The 20,464-nt window shown below is 40.4% G+C and overlaps 1 protein-coding gene across 2 annotated transcripts in view; it reads right to left on the bottom strand.

Annotated features, from left to right (window-relative positions):
- Nucleotides 1-11,675, bottom strand: part of Crk (Crk proto-oncogene, adaptor protein) — a 34,392-nt gene extending 22,717 nt beyond the window's left edge. The window contains exons 1-2 of one of the 2 annotated variants that reach the window (XM_072306389.1): nucleotides 11,084-11,675; nucleotides 3,444-3,664 (exon numbers count right to left, since the gene is read on the bottom strand). In XM_072306389.1, the coding sequence (XP_072162490.1) occupies nucleotides 3,444-3,478 (35 nt within the window). In that variant the 5' untranslated portion in view covers nucleotides 3,479-3,664; nucleotides 11,084-11,675. The remainder of the gene's footprint in view (nucleotides 1-3,443; nucleotides 3,665-11,083) is intronic. The other variant, XM_072306390.1, reaches the window with a different exon arrangement.
- Nucleotides 11,676-20,464: the final 8,789 nt, after the last annotated feature.

The raw sequence follows: 20,464 nt of genomic DNA, 5'->3' as shown, positions 1-20,464 counted from the left end.
GGGAACCCCTATCTTGTGATACATCATTCGAAAGGGCTTAAAAAAAGAAAACTTTTGGCGCAAACCGATTGTCGATACCTCAATTTTTAACGAAATGGCGGCCAAAAAATGGCGGAAATGCGTTTTTTGGTTATTTGCGGTCGGATTCGCTTGAAACTTGGTTTCTACAGGTTTTCGAGCACGAAAAAAAACAAATACGATATTGGATTTGTAAAATACCCGAGCTTTTCCAAGATGGCGGCCAAGATGGTGAGTAATTTCAATTAACGCAACGCGTTAACGCGTTTTAGCGAACGCTATTAAAATGTGCCTCAGTGGTCGGGCGCAAGGGGAAGCACGGGTGGGACTCGACGCGTAGCCACCTCCCCGTGGTGAGTCCTGGGTAGTTGAAATGACAAATCAGGAAACACGATTTTCAACTGGCTGAGAGCAACGCACAGGAAATCTGACACGTTCCGATTCAAACTTATTTTCCCGCCATTTTTCGGCCGCCATCTTGGAAAAGCTCGGGTATTTTGCAAATCCAATATCGTATTTGTTTTTTTCGTGCTCGAAAACCTGTGGAAACCAAGTTTCAAGCGAATCCGACCGCAAATAACCAAAAAACGCATTTCCGCCATTTTTTGGCCGCCATTTTGTTAAAAATTGAGGTATCGACAATCGGTTTGCGCCAAAAGTTTTCTTTTCCAAGCCCTTTCGAATGATGTATCACAAGATAGGGGTTCCTATTTGAAAAAAAAGGGTTAGGATCCGCCCTCCCTCAGGGGGGCCGCCCCCCGAAATTTTGGGTACGCCAAAAAGTAGTTCCCTTTCACCTAGGAATATTCCCCAAATTTCGAATCCCTAGTATTTTTTGTTCATGAGTTATGAGCGGAGGCCCAGACTTTTGAATCAGCCGCCATTTTTTGGCCGCCATTTTGTTAAAAATTGAGGTATCGACAATCGGTTTGCGCCAAAAGTTTTCTTTTTTTAAGCCCTTTCGAATGATGTATCACAAGATAGGGGTTCCCATTTGAAAAAAAAAAGTTAGGGTCCGCCCCCCCCTCAGGGGGGGCGCCCCCCGAAATTTTGGGTACGCCAAAAAGTAGTTCCCTTTGACCTAGGAACATTCCCCAAATTTCAAATCTCTAGCATTTTTTGTTCAAAAGTTATAAGGGGGGTCCCGGACTTCTGGATAACCCTGTATATCCTCATGACATGTTCTCAGTAAGAAGTAGGAGCCTGGAACTTTCATGATACTGCAGTATGTGGTTTCAAAGTACTCTTTTTCCCAACTTCAGAGCACTTGACAGAAGTTGTTACATTTGAAGAAACAGCTTCTGAGAGCATTTGACATGAGTGGTTCTCCATTCAATCTGTTAAATTGAGGCGGCAGACTACACAAACCACATATCACTGGCTAATGGAGAAAACATTAAAAATCAGATGTCGACATTGCAAGTCACTGCTTGTGTTTCACTTTACTAAAAGATAATAAACCTACATTTTCTAATGAATTTTTTCGAAAATTGTCTCCATTCACACTAAAAAGTCACCCAAAATTACAAAGAAGCATTTTGATTCGTTTTTATTGAGGAAAATAAAATTTTGTTGAGTTTTTATGACATTACAATATTGAGATATGCTTCCTTCGCAGTTGACCATCGAATGTTAATGAATGAAACTTTCTCTTTTCTTTTTAATTTTGCAACAAAATGCAGGAAATAAAGATTTCTTTTCAAGGTGCCCTAGGTACTTAAAACTACTCAAACAATTTAAACTTTTTATATTTTGCTTCCTGACTAGTTGAACTTTGCCTCGACTCTTAGGATTAAGAAAGGACACAGTAGTTATAAACAGGGGTGCAGAAAGTTCCGAATTTGGCGATCCTAGGCTCGCAGCAAACATGAGGCAAATCTTCGGTTGGGAGGCAATTATTAAAAGTGATAACCTTTTTTTTTCTTTTCTTTTCTTTTGCTTCATACTTCAAAAATGTGGGACGAATCGCATATTTTCCCAGAAAATCGGCCATTTGACTAATGAATCGACGATGACCGTGAAGCAAATACGAAAGGTGCCATGAAGCAAGTACGAGGGCTGTCCCAAAAGAAACTGGACTTTGGTCATAGAAGGCAAACCGAGCGTCGTAATGAAGTTTTCTTGGGCTTGTTTGAAAGCTGATAAGCTACTGGAGATGCTTGTTTTTACAGAATGCAAAAATTCGTCTTGGTAAGGAAACTACACGCTTTGGAATAAAGGAAAGTCAAACTCGAGTTGCGATTTTTGTCTTTATTTCAAGAAAAATTTGGATACAACTTAAAAAAAAAACCCAGGTTTTATGTTAAAAACTTCGTTGCTCTCTTATTCAAATGCTTAAAAATAAGGAAATTAACATTTTAAGCAGCTTACCAAGTCATCACCTATCCCCTTCAAAATACTCGCCAGCTTTGTCGATGCATTTTTGCCACCGTTTGTTCAATTGGAAGAAACACTGTTGGAAATCCACAGGTTTGAATGATCGCAATTCCTTCAAGGTGTTCTCTTGAATTTCCGGAATGGTTTGAAAACGTCGACCTTTCAAGGTAGACTTAAGTCGTGGAAATAAAAAAAAATCACTCGGAGCCAGGTTAGGTGAATAAAGGGGATGAGGGAGGACACTCATGGCATTCTTGGCACAAAATTCGCGAATTTGGAGGGATGCATGGGCAGGTGCATTATCGTGATGCAGAAACCAGGAATTGGCTCCGTGTGATTTTTTCTTATTTCCACGACTTAAGTCTACCTTGAAAGGTCGACGTTTTCAAACCATTCCGGAAATTCAAGAGAACACCTTGAAGGAATTGCGATCATTCAAACCTGTGGATTTCCAACAGTGTTTCTTCCAATTGAACAAACGGTGGCAAAAATGCATCGACAAAGCTGGCGAGTATTTTGAAGGGGATAGGTGATGACTTGGTAAGCTGCTTAAAATGTTAATTTCCTTATTTTTAAGCATTTGAATAAGAGAGCAACGAAGTTTTTAACATAAAACCTGGGTTTTTTTTTTTAAGTTGTATCCAAATTTTTCTTGAAATAAAGACAAAAATCGCAACTCGAGTTTGACTTTCCTTTATTCCAAAGCGTGTAGTTTCCTTACCAAGACGAATTTTTGCATTCTGTAAAAACAAGCATCTCCAGTAGCTTATCAGCTTTCAAACAAGCCCAAGAAAACTTCATTACGACGCTCGGTTCGCCTTCTATGACCAAAGTCCAGTTTCTTTTGGGACAGCCCTCGTAAGTCAGTCCTATGGAACTATTTCCACTCCTTGGTTACGTAGAGTGAAGTTTTTTTAATGAGTAAAATTATTGCTGTACCTGCTTGCATTGAAGAGAGCCTAAATTTTTTAAGTTTAAATTTTGAGCTGGTCTGGCTGAGATTAAAAGCAAGAGGAGAGAGAGAAATAAAGAATGAAGCACCAACCGACCTGGATTTGTCGTGAGGATCAAAAGACGCAGTCATTCTTTAATAATGGTGTGGAAATTATGAGGCAATGAATCAACGGTTTGAGTAAATTTGAGCCATGAAGATGAGATTTACCAAGGATGATTTTAAATTTCAGCCTTGATTTTTCTGACTCTCGATCTCAAATCGTGTTGATCCTCCAAGCATCAGGCATAGAAAGTATTGATCCTAACACAAATACGCCTGTAAGGAAAGAAAAAATTTTGAGAGGGTTGCTTTTTACCTTCATAAATCTGATGAAAATGAGAAAAGTGTACCTAAGACGTAGGATGTTGAAGATGAACACAGCTAATATTACAGAGTAATATGAATGCTGCTGGTTTGAGAAGAGTATATGTTACAATGGACCACTAGACAAGGTTCGAATTTCAGCATTCTGATACATGTTTCTTAACCAAAATTTCACGTAAAACACGATACGCACAACGGAAATTATTGAAATCAACTCCTTACAAAGATATTTAATGATTCTTGATGCGTGAATTCAAACCACCCGCTCATGAAAACTCAATGCTCTACGTGAATCACATCGCGCGCTAAACGTGTATCATGACAATCTCTGCGATATAAAAATCTGGCAACCTCAATCTTGACGCTTTGGCTCAGCTATAGCAAATAGCTTATAGTTTGAACAACACATGATGGGAAATGAACATTGCTCGATAGAGAAGATTGCCGAAACTGTTGTAGTGCGCGATTTGACTCACTTGGTACATGCTTAGCAATTGTCCTGAGTTGATCAAAATTATTCCAATTCCAATCCGCTGCCTAGGACGCCCGCAAGAGCGAAAAGTTGTTTCGCCCCATAGTATTGCATTGGAGATACGCGGTTGTTTACGCGCACCGAGCCGAACAGGTTCAATCCTGTCGCGTGACGTCACAGCATTGAAGACTAAATTCCGGGTTTAAGGGGGTGTTTTTCGACGGATTTTTGTGAAAATTGGTCGCAAGCGGTATTTTTCGACGGGAAACTCGAATTTGGTCGGATTTTCAAAATTTCAAAATCCAAGATGGCGGCCGTGGCCTAAAATGTTAAGTCGGCTCCTGTTCGATCGATTTTCGTGAAACTCAGTGTTCAAGGGTACTTTTCAATGGGAAACTCGAATTATCGGTCAGATTTTCAAAATTTCGAAATCCAAGATGGCGGCCGTGGCTTAAATGCTAGGTCTGCTCCTGTTCAATCGATTTTCGTGAAACTCGGTGTTAAGCGGTATTTTTCAACGGGAAACTCATATTTATGGTTAGATTTTCAAAATTTCGAGATCCAAGATGGCGGCCGTGGCCTAAAATGCTAGGTCGGCTCATGATCCATCGAATTTAGTGAAATTCGATATTAGAGGTTACATTTCGACGGCAAACTCGAATGCTTGGTCAGATTTTCAAAATTCAAAAATCCAAGATGGCGGCCGTGGTCTAAAATGCTATATCGCTTCCTGATATCGATCAAGTTTTGTGAAATTCGGCATTAGGAGGTATATTTCGACGGGAAATTAGAATTTTAGGTCCGATTTTCAAAATTAAAAAATCCAAGATGGCGAACGTGGTCAAAATTGCTATCTCGGCTTCCAATCCATCGATTTTTGTGAAATTCGGTATTAGGAGGTGTATTTCGACGGGAACGTCACAGTCTTGTAGACGAAATTTCAGGTTTCAGGAGGTATTTTTTGGCGGCTTTTCGTGAAAATTGGTATCAGTGTGTATTTTTTGACGGGGAACTCGAATTTTCGGTCAGATTTTCAGAATCAAGGATGGCGGCTGTGGCCGAAGAAGCTAAGTCGCCTCCTGTTCGATCGATGTTTCGTGAAACTCGGAATCCAGGGGTATTTTCCGACGAGAAACTCGAATTTTTGCTTAGATTTTCAAAATTTCAAAATCCAAGATGGCAGCCGTGGTCTAAAATGCCATCTCGACTCCTCTTCGCCTTCAATTATCGTGAAACTCGGTAACAGAGGGTATTTTTCGACGGAGAACTCGAATCTTTGGTCAGATTCTCAACATTACAAAATCTAAGATGGCGGCAGCGCTCTATAATGCGTTCTTTGCTCCTGGACCATCGATTTCTGTGAAGATTGGTGAAAAATAGTATGAAGATGAAGATGTTGTCTTCTCATTAAAGTTAAAAACTATGTGGGGCGGGGGCGGTTCGCGGAATGAGTCGTAAGTTCATCGCGAAGCGAAGAACCGGGGGTCCAGGGGCACTCCTCGGATAGGCGTGTCAGCTCGCAAAGCGAGCTAATCACGGCTAGGTACTCTATAAAAAGCTGCTGTTACCACTTGAGAGTCCCTTTATACCCAGAGTTAAGACAACTCGATTATCAGCTGACTGGCAGCCGGCCTTGGCTGGCCATGGAAGCACAAACGAGTGCACCCAAACGAACGATATTGAAGGATAAGGATAAGGAATCCTGCGATGTCTGTCATCCAAAAACAACAACATCAACAAAATTGATCAATTAAAAAGAAAATGAGATTGGTTTGTGAATAATTTCTCAATCTATTTTCATTTTGGACCGATGGAAATAACAGTTTACTCTTGATAAACCACGATTAGGTAATATTTTCATTATTTTTGTTCACATTCGAGTCACCGCCATCTTGGTGCACTCGTTTGTGACTCCATGAGCGAGAACCAATCAGAATTGGATTTTTTTTTAGGCCACTTTCAGCCCAACCAAAAGTGAGTTGTCGTAACTCTGGGTATAGAGGGACTCTATTACCACTCACTCAGCCCCCCTAGGGAAAAATTGGCGGAAGCGATTTCCTTTGAAATTTGTACATGCTTAGCTATTGTAATGAGGAGTTGATCAAAATTGTTCCAATTCTAATCCGCTGCCTAGGACGCCCGCAAGAGCGAAAAGTTGTTTCTCCGTATAGTAATGCATCGGAGATACGAGATTGTTCACGCGCACCGCCCCAAACAGTTTCAATCCTGTCGCGTGACGTCACAGCATTGTAGACTGAATTCCAGGTTCTAGGGGGTATTTTTCGACGGATTTTTGTGAAAATGGGTGGCAAACGGTATTTTTCGACGGGAAACTCGAATTTTTGGTCAGATTTTCAAAATTGTAAAATCCAAGATGGCGGACGTGGTTTGAAATGCTATCTAGATTCCTGTTTCATCGCTTTTTGTGAAATTCAGTTTTAAGGAGCTTTTCGCAAGGGAAAACTTAAATTTTTGGTCAGATTATAAACATTTCAAAATCCAAGATTACTTTACAAAAAAACTGTGGAAGCGATTTCCTTCAAACTTTGCAAGAATAAAGCTAAGAAACACCTTTGCATGCCAGAAAACTCAAATATAGAAAAAAATGACGCTGGAGCCTAAAAAAAAAAATAATAAAAGTTGATTCTCCTTATACTTATGCGTTGGGGAAACGAGGTTGTCCAGGCGCACCGCGCCGAACGGGTTCGATCCTGTCGCAAGACGTCACAGCATTATAAACGAAATTTCAGGTTTAAGGTGGTATTTTTCGACAGATTTTTGTGAAAGTTGGAGGCAAGGGGTACTTTGTGGTGGAAAACTCGAATTTTTGGTTAGATTCCCAAAATTTCAAAATCCAAAATGGCGGCAGTGGTCTAAATTGCTAAGTCGGCTCCCGTTCGATCGATTTTCGTGAAACTCGGTTTCCGAGGATATTTTTCGACGGAAAACTTGAATTTTTGGTCAGATTTTCAAAATTCCAAAACTCAAGATGGCGGCCGTGGCAAGCGTGGCTAAGATGTTATCTTCTCATCATTATATTATTATCATTTTAATGGGTAATATTTATGAGGGGCGGCTCGCGGAGCGAGTCGCAAGTTCATCGCGAAGCATGGAATCGGGGTCCAGGGACACTCCCCGGCTAGGCGTGACAGCTCGCCCAGCGAGCTGATCACGGTGATTCCATATGCCATAGTGTGGTAATTTTCTTGAAGCTCTCGACTAGTAGAATACGATTTTTTTGTTTACGCGAATTCTATCGTGGTGGGGGAGTGAGCCACACCCCCCCTAAATCCCCCAAAATTGCTCAGAATTCCGACTTTTCGCAAATTTTCCCATTTTTCTCGAAGAAGCTTGATTATGGGGCAAAACTCCAAGTAACAAGTCTGATAGCTCGTGAAATTTCTTGCGGGAAAGTTATGTGTGACTTTGGCCATGACCTGCGACAACCTCAAAATGAGGAGGCTTAAAATGTCAAAATATCTCAAATTCCCGCGAGAATAACCCGTTTCGCCGCGATTTCTCGCCAATAACGCGGAGAAGGTTGGTGAAATCGTTAAATTGTTTATCCTTAAAATGATGGAGCATAACTTTTTCATTCCAGAGAGAAGCTAACCCCTCGAGGGGAGGTAGGCGGGCCCCTACTAGAACCCACCCTACAAAATCCGTCGAGATTGGTAGCTTCTCTGAAGTACCTCTCGTAGGAGGTCGCGGGGGGTTACATCCTCCCCCTTCCTCTACCCAAAAAATAATCACGAAAAAAGTTAAATAAACGTGAAAATTCCACTTTTTAAGGCGACTTTCGAGGGTTGCCATTAAAACGCTCACACTAATCTTATTTAACGAGGGAAAGGGTGGGGGGGGGGGGGGGGTTAAAAAGCCGTTGTTATCTTCCCTCCCCAAAAATGCCTATTTCACTTATGCTTCCTATGAGATCATTGAGAGTTTTTGGCATTGTTTCCGAAGAGATCCGGTCAAATTCGAGTGCTCCTGAGCAATTTCCAGCCGTGCTTCTCTGGTGGTCGTATTTCAAATGAGTTCATTGTTCCAAGTTTAGCACTAGTATAATTTGTCGTTTATATATATAGTTCACCAGTAAACTTTTACGAGGCTGTAGAAAGCTCAAATGCATGCTAGTGAGGCTTATTGTTTCTGCCATGAAAAATATTCTTGAGAGAAGCTCGAACCGTAGTAGTTGATTAGTAGTAATCAAATTTTTTTTTTTGAAGGAGAGTATATACAACATACGAATTCCTCTAGAGAAGCGACTATTTGACACTGTTGTAGATTGATCAAGCAACTTGAAACCTGGGACAAACCGTTGATTTTCATGAATTTAGGACAATGCAGATTTTACGTCACAACCTGAAAACGCATGTAAATTCAGTAAAGCATGGCACGCATCAGGTCCCAACTAACTTGCGACAGAGTGAACATTAATCACTCTTTGATAGTTGCCTCTTTCTGTATTAAAAAGCACAGTTTTTTTAATATTGTGGGCGTATCGAAGAAGGAGCATAAATACATCTGTGTCTGGCGAACGAACTCTAATTGAGGGATAGTTATCCAAATTGTTGGACTCAGAAAAAGGCAAAATTATTCGAGTGTCCGCTTCTTTTTGGTTTGCTTTTTATTGAGTTTGCGAGGTGAGGTAAACTTTCATGCCACCACCGGAAGTAAACAGGGTGCACTCTTCTCCATGCCTTATTTATACTTTTTTCTGTGAAAATATAGGGCTTATTTCTTTCAGTCCCTTCAGTTAAGAGGAGATTGTTAAGTTGGTTCTTATTTTTAACCTTGCCAAGAAAACTTTTCCATTTACGGGGAATTTTGGTTGGGGGGCCCTTCATAAAAACAGTATTCCCTAATCCCCATTCCTAATCGCTTAATGTTTTTTATAGATATATTATTGCTGTATGTGTTGGTTACGAAATGAATGATTGAATAATTTGGCAAACAATCCAATACGCTTGGGCCTATTCTCCAAACGTTTCTAAAATATTGACATAAGCTTAAGAATGTACCTACCCGTCAATTATGAAAATACTTACCTCTGTTTTGGTAATTCCCAAAAATAAATCTGTAGATCGATGTTTGTGGACTACGCCCTGATTAGGTATTATTCCTTCAATTCTTAAACTTCTCCTACTGCAGCTGGATTTCCTCATTCCTCCCATTACATTAGTAATGTATTTACATTACCCCCACCCCCGACCTTCTTTAAGGTTGGCTGGGGGGACTCTGATGCCTAATCCCCCTTCCCCCTTGTTGCAAATATACTATTTAATTTTCTTTGTGTGGGCGTGCCAACGACAAGCCTTGGCAATCGCTTTAAAAAGTGGAATTTTCGTGATGATTTGACTTTTTTCGTGTTTAATTATCAGGGAGAGAGGGAACAGGAGGGGAAGGGGGAGGATGTAACCCCCCCCCCCTTCCCAACCTCTAACGAAAGGTCACATGGATGTACTCCTAGAACAATCGCTACTTGCTTTCATTTTGCTGCCCATTTTTGTAAATAACGCTACTTCAGGGAAGCTGCCAATCTCAACGGTTTTTGTAGGGTGGGTTCTGCTAGGGGTCCCCTTCCCTCCCACGAGGGGTTAGGCTGCCCTTGGAATGAAAAAGTTATGCTCTATCATTTTAGGGATAAACAATGTAACGATATTACCGACCTTCTCCGCGTTATTGGGGAGAAAACGCGGCGAAACAGTCATTCTCACAGGAATTTGAGATAATTGGACATTTTAAGCCTCCCCGTTTTGGGATTGCTGCAGGTCATGGCCAAAGTCACACATAACTTTCCCGCAAGAAATTTCACAAGTTATCAGATCGGTTATGTGGAGTTTTGCCCTAAAATCAAGCCTCTTTGGGAAAGATGGGAGCAATTTTGGGGGGGCTTACTTCTCCTCACCACGATAGAATCCCCATAAAAAAAAAAAATCTTATTCTCCTAGTCGAGAGCTTCAAGAAAATCACCATCTTCAAAGTTCTCACAGGGTGGGGAGGGCTACCCCTAGCTGGCCTACGGTCTAAGTGTTCTTGAAAATAACAAAATTTTTACAAAAGGGCAAGAAAAGATTTTTGAGGGGAACAGGTTATGAAAACTTTCTGTATCGTGCGTTCCACGGTTGTTAATCGGGCTGTTCTATTGGTTGTCGATAAGCTACCGAAACAGTTCCGTTAAGAAAACGTTACGATAAGAGCGCTCTTGCCGATAGCTATCAGAGTTTTCAGAGCTGACGAAAATAAGCTGTTGCCATTTGTGCATCTATTTCACGCGCCGCCGCGCCAGGCAATCTGATAAACTGACGCACGGGGCAACAATGCATTGAGTGCGAGCTCTCAAAAATCCGATAAGGCCGGCTGTTGTCGATATAATAGCCACTGTCGGTACTGCTGCCAGTTTCAATAAGAGACGATATCGATAGTGTTCCAGTAAGAATTCCTTTGAACACCCCTAGTTGTTATGCACACAAAATCCATTATGACAAGAGACTAAGGTTAGGATTCCCATCAAGTAGGATTTATCTTGTCTCATTTTTGTCGTCTTGGCTGGGACACTATTGGTCCCTCTACAGTGGGGAGGAGAAAAACTTTGTTTACTCATATTTTTGTGCCAGAGGAATATTTCTGGAACCAACAGTTAGAAACTGTCTCAGGTCAGTTCATTTTCCCAGTGTCACCGAAGCTTTGCTCACTCATGAGTGGGTTGATAATACATCAGTAATACTGCGTTTAATACAGTTTTTCTTATAATGACAACCAATCTGAAATGATAAATACATTTCACTGAATTAGGTTTTGATTAAAGCATAGATAGCAGCATGATGAACACACCTTGTGTGTAGTATATCTACCGAGAGAAACACAGCATAGCAATCTTGGAGACAGAAATAACTTACATTAAAGCTGACTTAAATCTGCAGCAATCATAGAGGGAAGCCATGGAATAACATTTCAATGAAGCAGTATGCAAACACCATTTTACATTGTGTGATAAGTATATTTTGATACTCAATCCAGAGGTAGGTGACAGTAACGTTCTCAGATCCGAGTATCATAAATATTACGACTGTTACTCTGATTGATTACTTTCCAAAGTTTTAAGAGAGAGTGAGAGCTTCTTCCTAGTAGTAAGTGAGAACAACTGCTAGAGAATGAAAACTATCTTTACCGATAAGAACTCGAGGGGACGCACTATCACAATGCACTGAGTAGATAAACTATGACACGCCTGAGGCTGAAGCTGAAACTGACGGTCGGTTCGGGGCTTCAGAATGATGGTTAATGTAAGGAGAAAAAGAAATCAATATTCTTGCGATGAAAAGAGAAACTGCATTGAGGGCGACGTCTGATTCGGACAAAAAAGTAACTCATGGACCGAAATGCTGACGGAAATTATGGGGAGTAGAGCAATCGGACATTTCAATACCACATTTCAAAAACAACATTCAGATCAAAGTTGAGATCAAAGAGTATAGAAGTTTAGAGGCCCGACTGGATAGGGAAGAATTGAAACTGAAGTTGAGCCGTGAGCAAGCAGTTGCGTACGTTGGCGCGAGAGTGCGCGGGGAGCGGGATTCCCATACCACTGCACTGATTGGCCATGCGAGAGTTGCGGACGGACGATGTACATTTAAAAAATTGCCTACGTGTAGGTGTTCCGGCAGCAACATACCCGCCACTAATAATAACGGGAAAACAACAGAAAATACTAGTTGCGTACGTTGCCTGCGAGCGCTTCTGTTTCAATTACCTAGCATTGAGCCGGGCCTCTAACCTCTCTAACCTTCTATACTCTCTGATTCACATCGATATATAGGTAGAGTACCTATACAGGGTTATCCAAAAGTCACTGACCACCCCTGTAACTTTTTTCCAAATTGAGATAGAAGTTTGAAACTCCCAAGTAGCATGGATTGCAATTTCATTGCAATGGATTGTGAGTTGATTGCAATTTTTGCTTGTTGCCTATACGTTCATTTGAAGGCGCTTAAAAAGTTGCAATTTTATTGCAATAAGTTTGCAAGAAATGTAGATTATGCTTGTTTTTCAAGGCACTATAAAGACTGCAATTTCGGTGCAATCATGTTGTAACAAATTCACGCCATGTGCCTGGCATCCAATTCTCTAGTTGTTTTAAAGTTTTTTCGACTTAAATGTCTCACCTACCTAACCCATATAGCGCAACATATTTTGAAAATATTGTCACCTTTATCAAAATATTTTCATGGCAATATTGTAAGTAAAATATTTTCAAAATATTTTTAAAACATTTTAAAGGAATATTTTGAAAATGTTTACAAAAAATATTTTCAAAATAATTCAAAAATATTGCCTGTAAACATGCATGTTAAAAATATTCCTTAAGAAAGTTTTGAAAATATTTTAAAAATATTTTTTGAAAATATTTTTAAGTTCTCAAGTTAGTATGTGGTGTAATTTACACCGGTGTAAATTTAGTGTGAGTACCTATTACGTGATATCGAAAAAAAAAATCAGACAAAAAAAATATGAAAAAAATAAATAACACGAAAAAAAATAAATAATAGGCAAAAGAAAGAAGCCTGAGAAAAACGGCGTTAATCAAATCTATGATGAATGTTGAGCCACGCACTGACGCAATGCATGCGATAACAGCCTTAACAGGCGTGATTTCAACTCAGCTCATCATCAGCTCCCTGTAGCTCAGTGGAAGAGTGCTCCGCTATGACATTCGCGGGTCGGGTTCAAGCCCACTCAAGGGCGTCCGGTATTTTATGCTGCTAAACGTCGTAGGACATTAGGTAAGCATGGATTCGAATTATTATAATTTCCCCGGAAAATTTAGGGGTTGAAATTTAAAGGTCGTCAATATTGAAATTTCTTTGCAAAAAAAAAATTGCAACTTTTTTACAATGAGGGGGTCAGATGTTGTAAAATAATTGCAATTTTCTTGCAAGAAAGTTGAAATCATCTGGAAATTTTATTTCATTTAAATTGCAATTTTTTCGTTGCAAAATGCTACTTGGGCTTTGGCAATGATCCTCGGTCTAAAGTAGCAACTTTTTGGTCCACCCAAAATTTTGGGGGGCGGCCCCCCCTAAGGGGGGCAGGGGCTAACTTGTTTTATCAAATGGCAACCCCCCCCCCCCTTCGTGATACCTCATTCGAAAGATAATAAGAAAAGAAAAATTTTGGCGCAAACTGCGAGAAATCAGTTTTACGGCTGTTAACGAATGGATTTGCATGAAATGCGATATCGATAATTTAGTGTTTCAAGAATTAATGAAAGATTTCTTTATATCCACCCAAAAACCACCAGGATATCGAATTTCATGTAAATCCGTCGGTACACGGAAAAAAAAGATTTCCTGAATTTAAGTAAACGCGTCTACTTGGATTTTTTACTTATTTCAAAACGGGTTTGACTTGGAAGAAACTAACGGTTTTCTTAATGTAAGACAACATGATTCGCTTGAAACAAGCGAATCGTGTTTTCTTAGGTAAAATAAACGTTGTTTTAAAATAAGCCAACTTTTGCTTGAATGAAGAAACCAGTTTCTTTAAAATTAGTAAACGGGGTGAACGTCCTTCTGAGTCCGGCCGTTGCCTCTTTTTAAGTCAACAGCATGCTTGGTAGAAGAAAATACGTTGTGTCGAAAGAAGAAACCGGTTTCCTCAAAATTAGTAAACGGAGCTAACTCCTTTCGAGGCGACCGGATGCAATTAGCAATACGCCCGTTGATTTTTTACAATTCAACAGTTTGCTTGGTACAGTGAAACACGTTGCGTTTAAAGAAGAAACCGGTTTCCTCAAAATTAGTAAACGGGGCGAACGCCCTCAGCGGGGGAGGATGCAATAAGCCAGACGCTGTTGCCTTCTTTTAACACAACAGCTTGCTTGGTAGAAGAAAACACGTTGTGTCGAAAGAAGAAAACGGTTTCCTCAGAATTAGTAAACGGGGCGAACGCCCTCAGCGGGGGAGGATGCAATAAGCCAGACGCTGTTGCCTTCTTTTAACCCAACAGCTTGCTTGGTAGAAGAAAACACGTTGTGTCGAAAGAAGAAAACGGTTTCCTTAGAATTAGTAAACGGGGCGAACGCCCTCAGCGGGGGAGGATGCAATAAGCCAGACGCTGTTGCCTTCTTTTAACACAACAGCTTGCTTGGTAGAAGAAAACACGTTGTGTCGAAAGAAGAAAACGGTTTCCTCAGAATTAGTAAACGGGGCGAACGCCCTCAGCGGGGGAGGATGCAATAAGCCAGACGCTGTTGCCTTCTTTTAACCCAACAGCTTGCTTGGTAGAAGAAAACACGTTGTGTCGAAAGAAGAAAACGGTTTCCTCAGAATTAGTAAACGGGGCGAACGCCCTCAGCGGGGGAGGATGCAATAAGCCGGACGCTGTTGCCTTTTAATAACCCAACAGCTTGTTTGATGAAAGAAAACAAGGTACGTCAGAAGAAGAAACCAGTTACCTTAAAAGTAGTAAACGGAGTGAGTCCCTTCCGCGGGGAACGGATGCGGCATGGGACATGTGCGGTTGCCTACTTTCAATATAACATTTTGCTTCGAAGAAGAAACCAGTTTCCTTAAAATTAGTAAACCGGATGGTGACGCCTCCTATGAGAATGATACATGCAATTGCTACCAGATGCCGTTAGCATCTGCTTAAACCAACACCATTTATGACGGAATAAAAGGAGACGGAAGTTAAAAAATCAAGATGCCCATTATATTTGTCTACAAAATAATTGTTCTTTAGGGAGAAATTCATTTAATGTGTCCTTTGAGAAATCACTCATATGCTCGGCGTCGACAAAAAATTAAATAAATAAAGAAGTAAAGAAGGAGAGGAAGAGGAAATATTTGCGTTGTTTTAAATAGATCGGCACTGTGCATTTGAAGTTTTAATTTTTATTTTTAAATGAAGGGGGCCTCATAAAGAGGACTTAAATACTTAAGTAGATTGAAGCCGGGAGTTTTTTGCATTGCCTCAGTTCAGTTTCATCGGACAATGTATTTCCTCACACTAAAAAATCGCAATTTTTTTTACTTATTTTCTTCCTTACTTTTCCTGTCCTGATGAATGAAAGATCCCTCGCAGATAGAATTAAAAAGGGTCAAATAAAATGCATGCTTATGCTAAGGGCCGAGGAAGAAATTAAAAAATGTGGAGAGAATCATACTTTTCAGCATGTCACCCACCAAGTTGACAGATGAAGATAATCGAATAACTCTGCTGCTACGTAGTGTTTACACTGTTCAATATCGATTTTCCGGGTCCCTTTGATTTATGAACGCAACGATCATATCTTGAAGGAGGAATTCCCATAAGTATATCCCGATTCTTTATTTGTTTCACTACAATAATGGCAGACACACAATCTTTACGACAGCATGGAGTGAAAGTGCGGTGCTTTACTGGATTAGCACTCCTACACTTTCAATGCCTATATCTAAGTACCTATTGTAAGATCATTAGAAGCTCAATCAACAACATGATGAATTTCTGCGCCTGCCATAATTATTTTTAACATGACTAAAAATTACCTATGGCAACTTTTCTGAACTCAGAATATAAGCTCGAGCATGATTTGGAGGGTTGTTGAGATTAGGTATTCATTCAATTTTAAAGATGAACGTGAAATGATTAAACATCTACTGTCATTTTTCCTAGAGTCCCTTTATACCCAGAGTTAAGACAACTCGATTATCAGCTGACTCGCAGCCGGCCTTGGCTGGCCATGGAGGCCGAAACGAGTGCACCCAAACGAACGATATTGAGGGATAAGGATCAGGAATCCTGCGATGTCTGTCACACAAAAACAACAACATCAACAAATTGATCAATTAAAAAGAAATGAGATTGGTTTGTGAATAATTTCTTAATCTATTTTCATTTTGGACCGATGGAAATAACAATTTACTCTTGATAAACCACAATTAGGTAATGTTTTCATTATTCTTGTTCACATTCGAGGTACCGCCATCTTGGTGCACTCGTTTCGGCCTCCATGAGCGAGAACCAATCAGAATTGGATTTTTTTTTAGGCCACTTTCAGGCCAACCAAAAGTGAGTTGTCTTAACTCTGGGTATAAAGGGACTCTAATTTTTCCATTGACGTATTAGGCCTTGTCTCCACGGCGCAACTGTTGAAGGAAGTTAGCGCAACTGTTGCGTGTTTGTTCCGCGTTTGTTGCACCAACCGAGGTTCCCTGTCTCGACACACGGCTAAGTTGCTAAGTGTTCCCGGAACATTTAAGCGGGAATATTTGAACGACTCAATTACTTTTGAGGTTAATCAGTATCAACTTTTGTAAACAAAGCACTTGTAGAATTGATTGTCCATGTCGAGTTTTCTTATATTGTCATAATGAGTGATGCTCGGTTGAGTGCGGCATATTTTGCCTTTTTGACGAGTGCTGCAGCTGCATCCCTTTATTTTTTAAAGTGTAAAAGGGTGCCACCAAGGTGGTGGGTAAGACCATGGGCAGATTCCCGTCGAGGTACACTGGCCATGGCTCACAACGAGATGCGAAATGAGGATGTAGAAAGCTTCACCCGAGCTTCTAATGATCTTACAATAGGTAGATATAAGCATTGAAAGTGTAGGAGTGCTAATCCAGTAAAGCACCGCACCTTCACTCCATGGTGTCGTAAAGACTGTATGTCTGCCATTATTGCAGTGAAACAAATAACTAATCGGGAATACTTATGGGAATCGCTCCTTCAAAATATGATCAAAATAAGCGGATATTGATAGGTCAACAATGTATCGCTGAAGCAGAAGCGTCTAAATCCTCTTGAGGCAACGGACGATGACAATCTTAAAAAACTGATGACGCTTCACAAATTTTAAATTTCCACATTCCCAGAGATACGCGCTGAAATCCTGTTTCTCACCCCTCTTTCCGACTGCTCTCCGAGTCCATGAGCAAGACAGGAAGAAAATAGGCAAGCTACCTACTACTGTTTGCCTACCTATGTGTTTTTTTTTCTGAAACTTGATTTTCAAAGGTGACTCATGTAAAGAGCAACTGACAAACAAGATTTCAGAACCTGCCATTGCATTTCACTAACCTAAGACACAAACCCAACCTTACCATTGATATTCTTTCGCTTACACTGTATATAATTCTCCCATTGAGATTCGATATGAACTCAATTCAAAGATGCTTTTGAATTTAATTATTCGGGTAGATTGGAATAAAGAGCTTTCGGTCTACCTGTAAAGTGCATTTACTAACATTCACTGCTGTCACAAGATATTTTTGCACAGGCAGAGCCACTTTCCACAGTTGATGGATCTCTAACGCCAAGGCTCAATTATAACAAGTGATTAAACGACCAAAAATTGTTACACGCCTCAATAAAAACCGTATTCTTATCTCAAATTGCAAATCTTGGATAACAGAGCACTCACCAAAAAATCTCCTTCCTTCTACCTCAGTATGAGAAGAGTGACGATACTTTGGAGCAATAACTTTGAACTAGTTTCAATAAATGATGGCCTCAGAATTTGAGTCATCATTTACAAGAGATTGGATCAAAGAAATAAGTCAGCAGGTCACGGTTGTGGCTGGTCTCACACTTCCAGTAGGACAACCAGGAAATAGATACATGGATAACACACAAATTCAAGAGCTACACAGCTCTGATTGGATCAGATTCTAGATTTAATCGGTAGATTGAAATGAAAATATTCGGTGCACTACTTAAAGGGAAGCAGGGTGCCTTATCTTGAAATCTTAGGCAAATCGTGTGGATACAGTAAAAAAGTTCTCCGCAGATGATGAACTGGTAGGTAAGGCTATAACTCAATTGTAGCCTGTAAAGCTCTTTGCTTGCTTTGCTTCTGTAGTCATAAAATGTTGATTAGAGTTGCAAGAATTATCTGAAAAAGCAGTTAATAAGCCTGGATTCCATCTGACACTAAACACCTTCACTAGAAAATAACGTCCTACGTTTAGCTAAATAAGGATAAATAAGCCACATATAACTGAAGGAATCACGTAAAAGTGCTTAAGCAACAATTATAGTAAAATTATGATTTAAAATATGTTGAATAATGGCAAAATTAAAGCTAAATCGTGGGATAAGCACTCACTCAATCGTTTATTTGAGGTTAAATCAGACGAAAAAGGTAAACAACTGTTCCACGTTCGAGGCTTCTGACCTTGAAAGTTTCTGTTATAAGTGAAACATTTGTGAGACAGTTCCGTTCCTTCAACAGTTGCGCCAACTTCCTTCAACAGTTGCGCCGTGGAGACAAGGCCTTATACAATCTAGACCGCGCATTGGGCCCGACTTTAGGCGGGGAAGGTAAGACACCTAGGGGGGTAAAGACGCGCCTTCAGCCTAGTTGATACCGCCGGATATACGAGCTAAGGCCTTGTCTCCACGGCGCAACTGTTGAGGGAAGTTGGCGCAACTGTTGAAGGAAGGAAGTGTCTCAAAAATGTTTCACTTATAACAGAAACTTTCAAGGTCAGAAACCTGGAACCTCAACAGTTGTTTACCTTCGTGTTTTGAATTGATAACCGCTGGTTACACGCGAAGCGGGAGTTTATTACGGGTGTTTTATTTTGGAGCGGTTAATATTTAGAAATATTTATATACATTTCAGTATCAATTTTACATTAGAGTCCCTTTATACCCAGAGTTACGACAACTCACTTTTGGTTGGGCCAGGATTGGGCTGAAAGTGGCCTAAAAAAAAATCCAATTCTGATTGGTTCTCGCTCATGGAGGCCGAAACTAGTGCACCAAGATGGCGGTACCTCGAATGTGAACAAGAATAATGAAAATATTACCTAATTGTGGTTTATCAAGAGTAAATTGTTATTTCCATCGGTCTAAAATGAAAATAGATTAAGAAATTATTCACAAACCAATCTAATTTTCGTTTTAATTGATCAATTTGTTGATGTTGTTGTTTTTGTGTGACAGACATCGCAGGATTCCTGATCCTTATCCCTCAATATCGTTCGTTTGAGTGCACTAGTTTCGGCCTCCATGGCCAGCAATGGCCAGCCAAGGTCGGCTGCCAGTCAGCTGATAATCGAGTTGTCGTTACTCTGGGTATAAAGGGACTCTATTTTACATTTTCGTTTGTAGCATATCACTACAGCAGAAAAATAAAATTTTATCGAATATATTTTCTTTTAATCCATATCTGTGTTATGTTATTGTTTTTTGTTTTATACCTGGTCGAAATAACGCAAAATATTCACCTCCCGTTCTTAATTATCAGTTCAGTTACCTCAATTGACATCGTTTAACCTAAAAAAATTAACGTTGTTCAAATATTCCCGCCTAAAAGTTCCAGGAACACATGCTTGTGCGTCGAGACAGGGAACTTCGATTGGTGCAACAAACTCGTAACAGTTGCGCCAACTTCCCTCAACAGTTGCGCCGTGGAGACAAGGCCTAAGTGTACCCGTATCAGGCAACGGCACTGGCAAGACTGGCATTTCCACGAATTCCACTATGGGCCTGTTGCAAACTTTTGCTAGAGCAAAAATAAGAGTTGTTTCTTGTAGATAATGCCTCAAAAATCACGATGAGCGCATCGGCAAAGTCTGAAATGCACTCATAACTTCACAATCTGCGTAAGAAATTTGCGTTTTTTTAAGCTTCCCGCTTCAAAAACGATACTACGGCATAGGTGAACATTTTGTTAGAGGAGTCGCTCCATCGTCAGCGATATTCATCATGGCCGACGCTTGCACGCAGTTCCGCGCGTAATTCAAGGAGAGTTCAAGGTCAATCAATTCGGGCGTGGAAAATATGAACGTTAACACACCGATTGTTATCTGGTCTAATCCAGTTCAGGTGTTATCTCGTCCCATCAAACGTGTTTTGGCGGATTGGCGTCGGCTATGATGATTATTGCCGACGATGGAGCGACTCCTCTTACAAAATGTTCACCTGTGCCGTAGTATCGTTTTTGAAGCGGGAAGCTCAAAAAACCGCAAATTTCTTACGCAGATTGTGAAGTTATGAGTGCATTTCAGAGTTTGCCGATGCGCTCATCGTGATTTTTGAGGCATTATCTATAAGAAATAACTCTTAGTTTTGCTCTAGCAAAAGTTTGCAACAGGCCCATTGTCTCGCCGGTACACTTGCTGTGTGTTGCTAGGTTGCCTATCGTCTCGCTTGAATTTCGTAATGCGCGGTCTAGATTGTATTATACGTCAATGAATTTTTCCAACTGTTGCTCAGAAAGTCAGTAAAGGCTTTTCTAGTGAAGATGAAGCCTCCGCTTATATATTGTGGAAAAATTGAACATACACAGG

Source organism: Bemisia tabaci, chromosome 1 (genome assembly GCF_918797505.1).
Source record: "Bemisia tabaci chromosome 1, PGI_BMITA_v3".
Classification (NCBI taxonomy): Eukaryota; Metazoa; Arthropoda; class Insecta; order Hemiptera; family Aleyrodidae; genus Bemisia; species Bemisia tabaci.
Note: the sequence above shows the minus strand (reverse complement) of the source record. Positions and strands in the feature narration are given on the sequence as shown.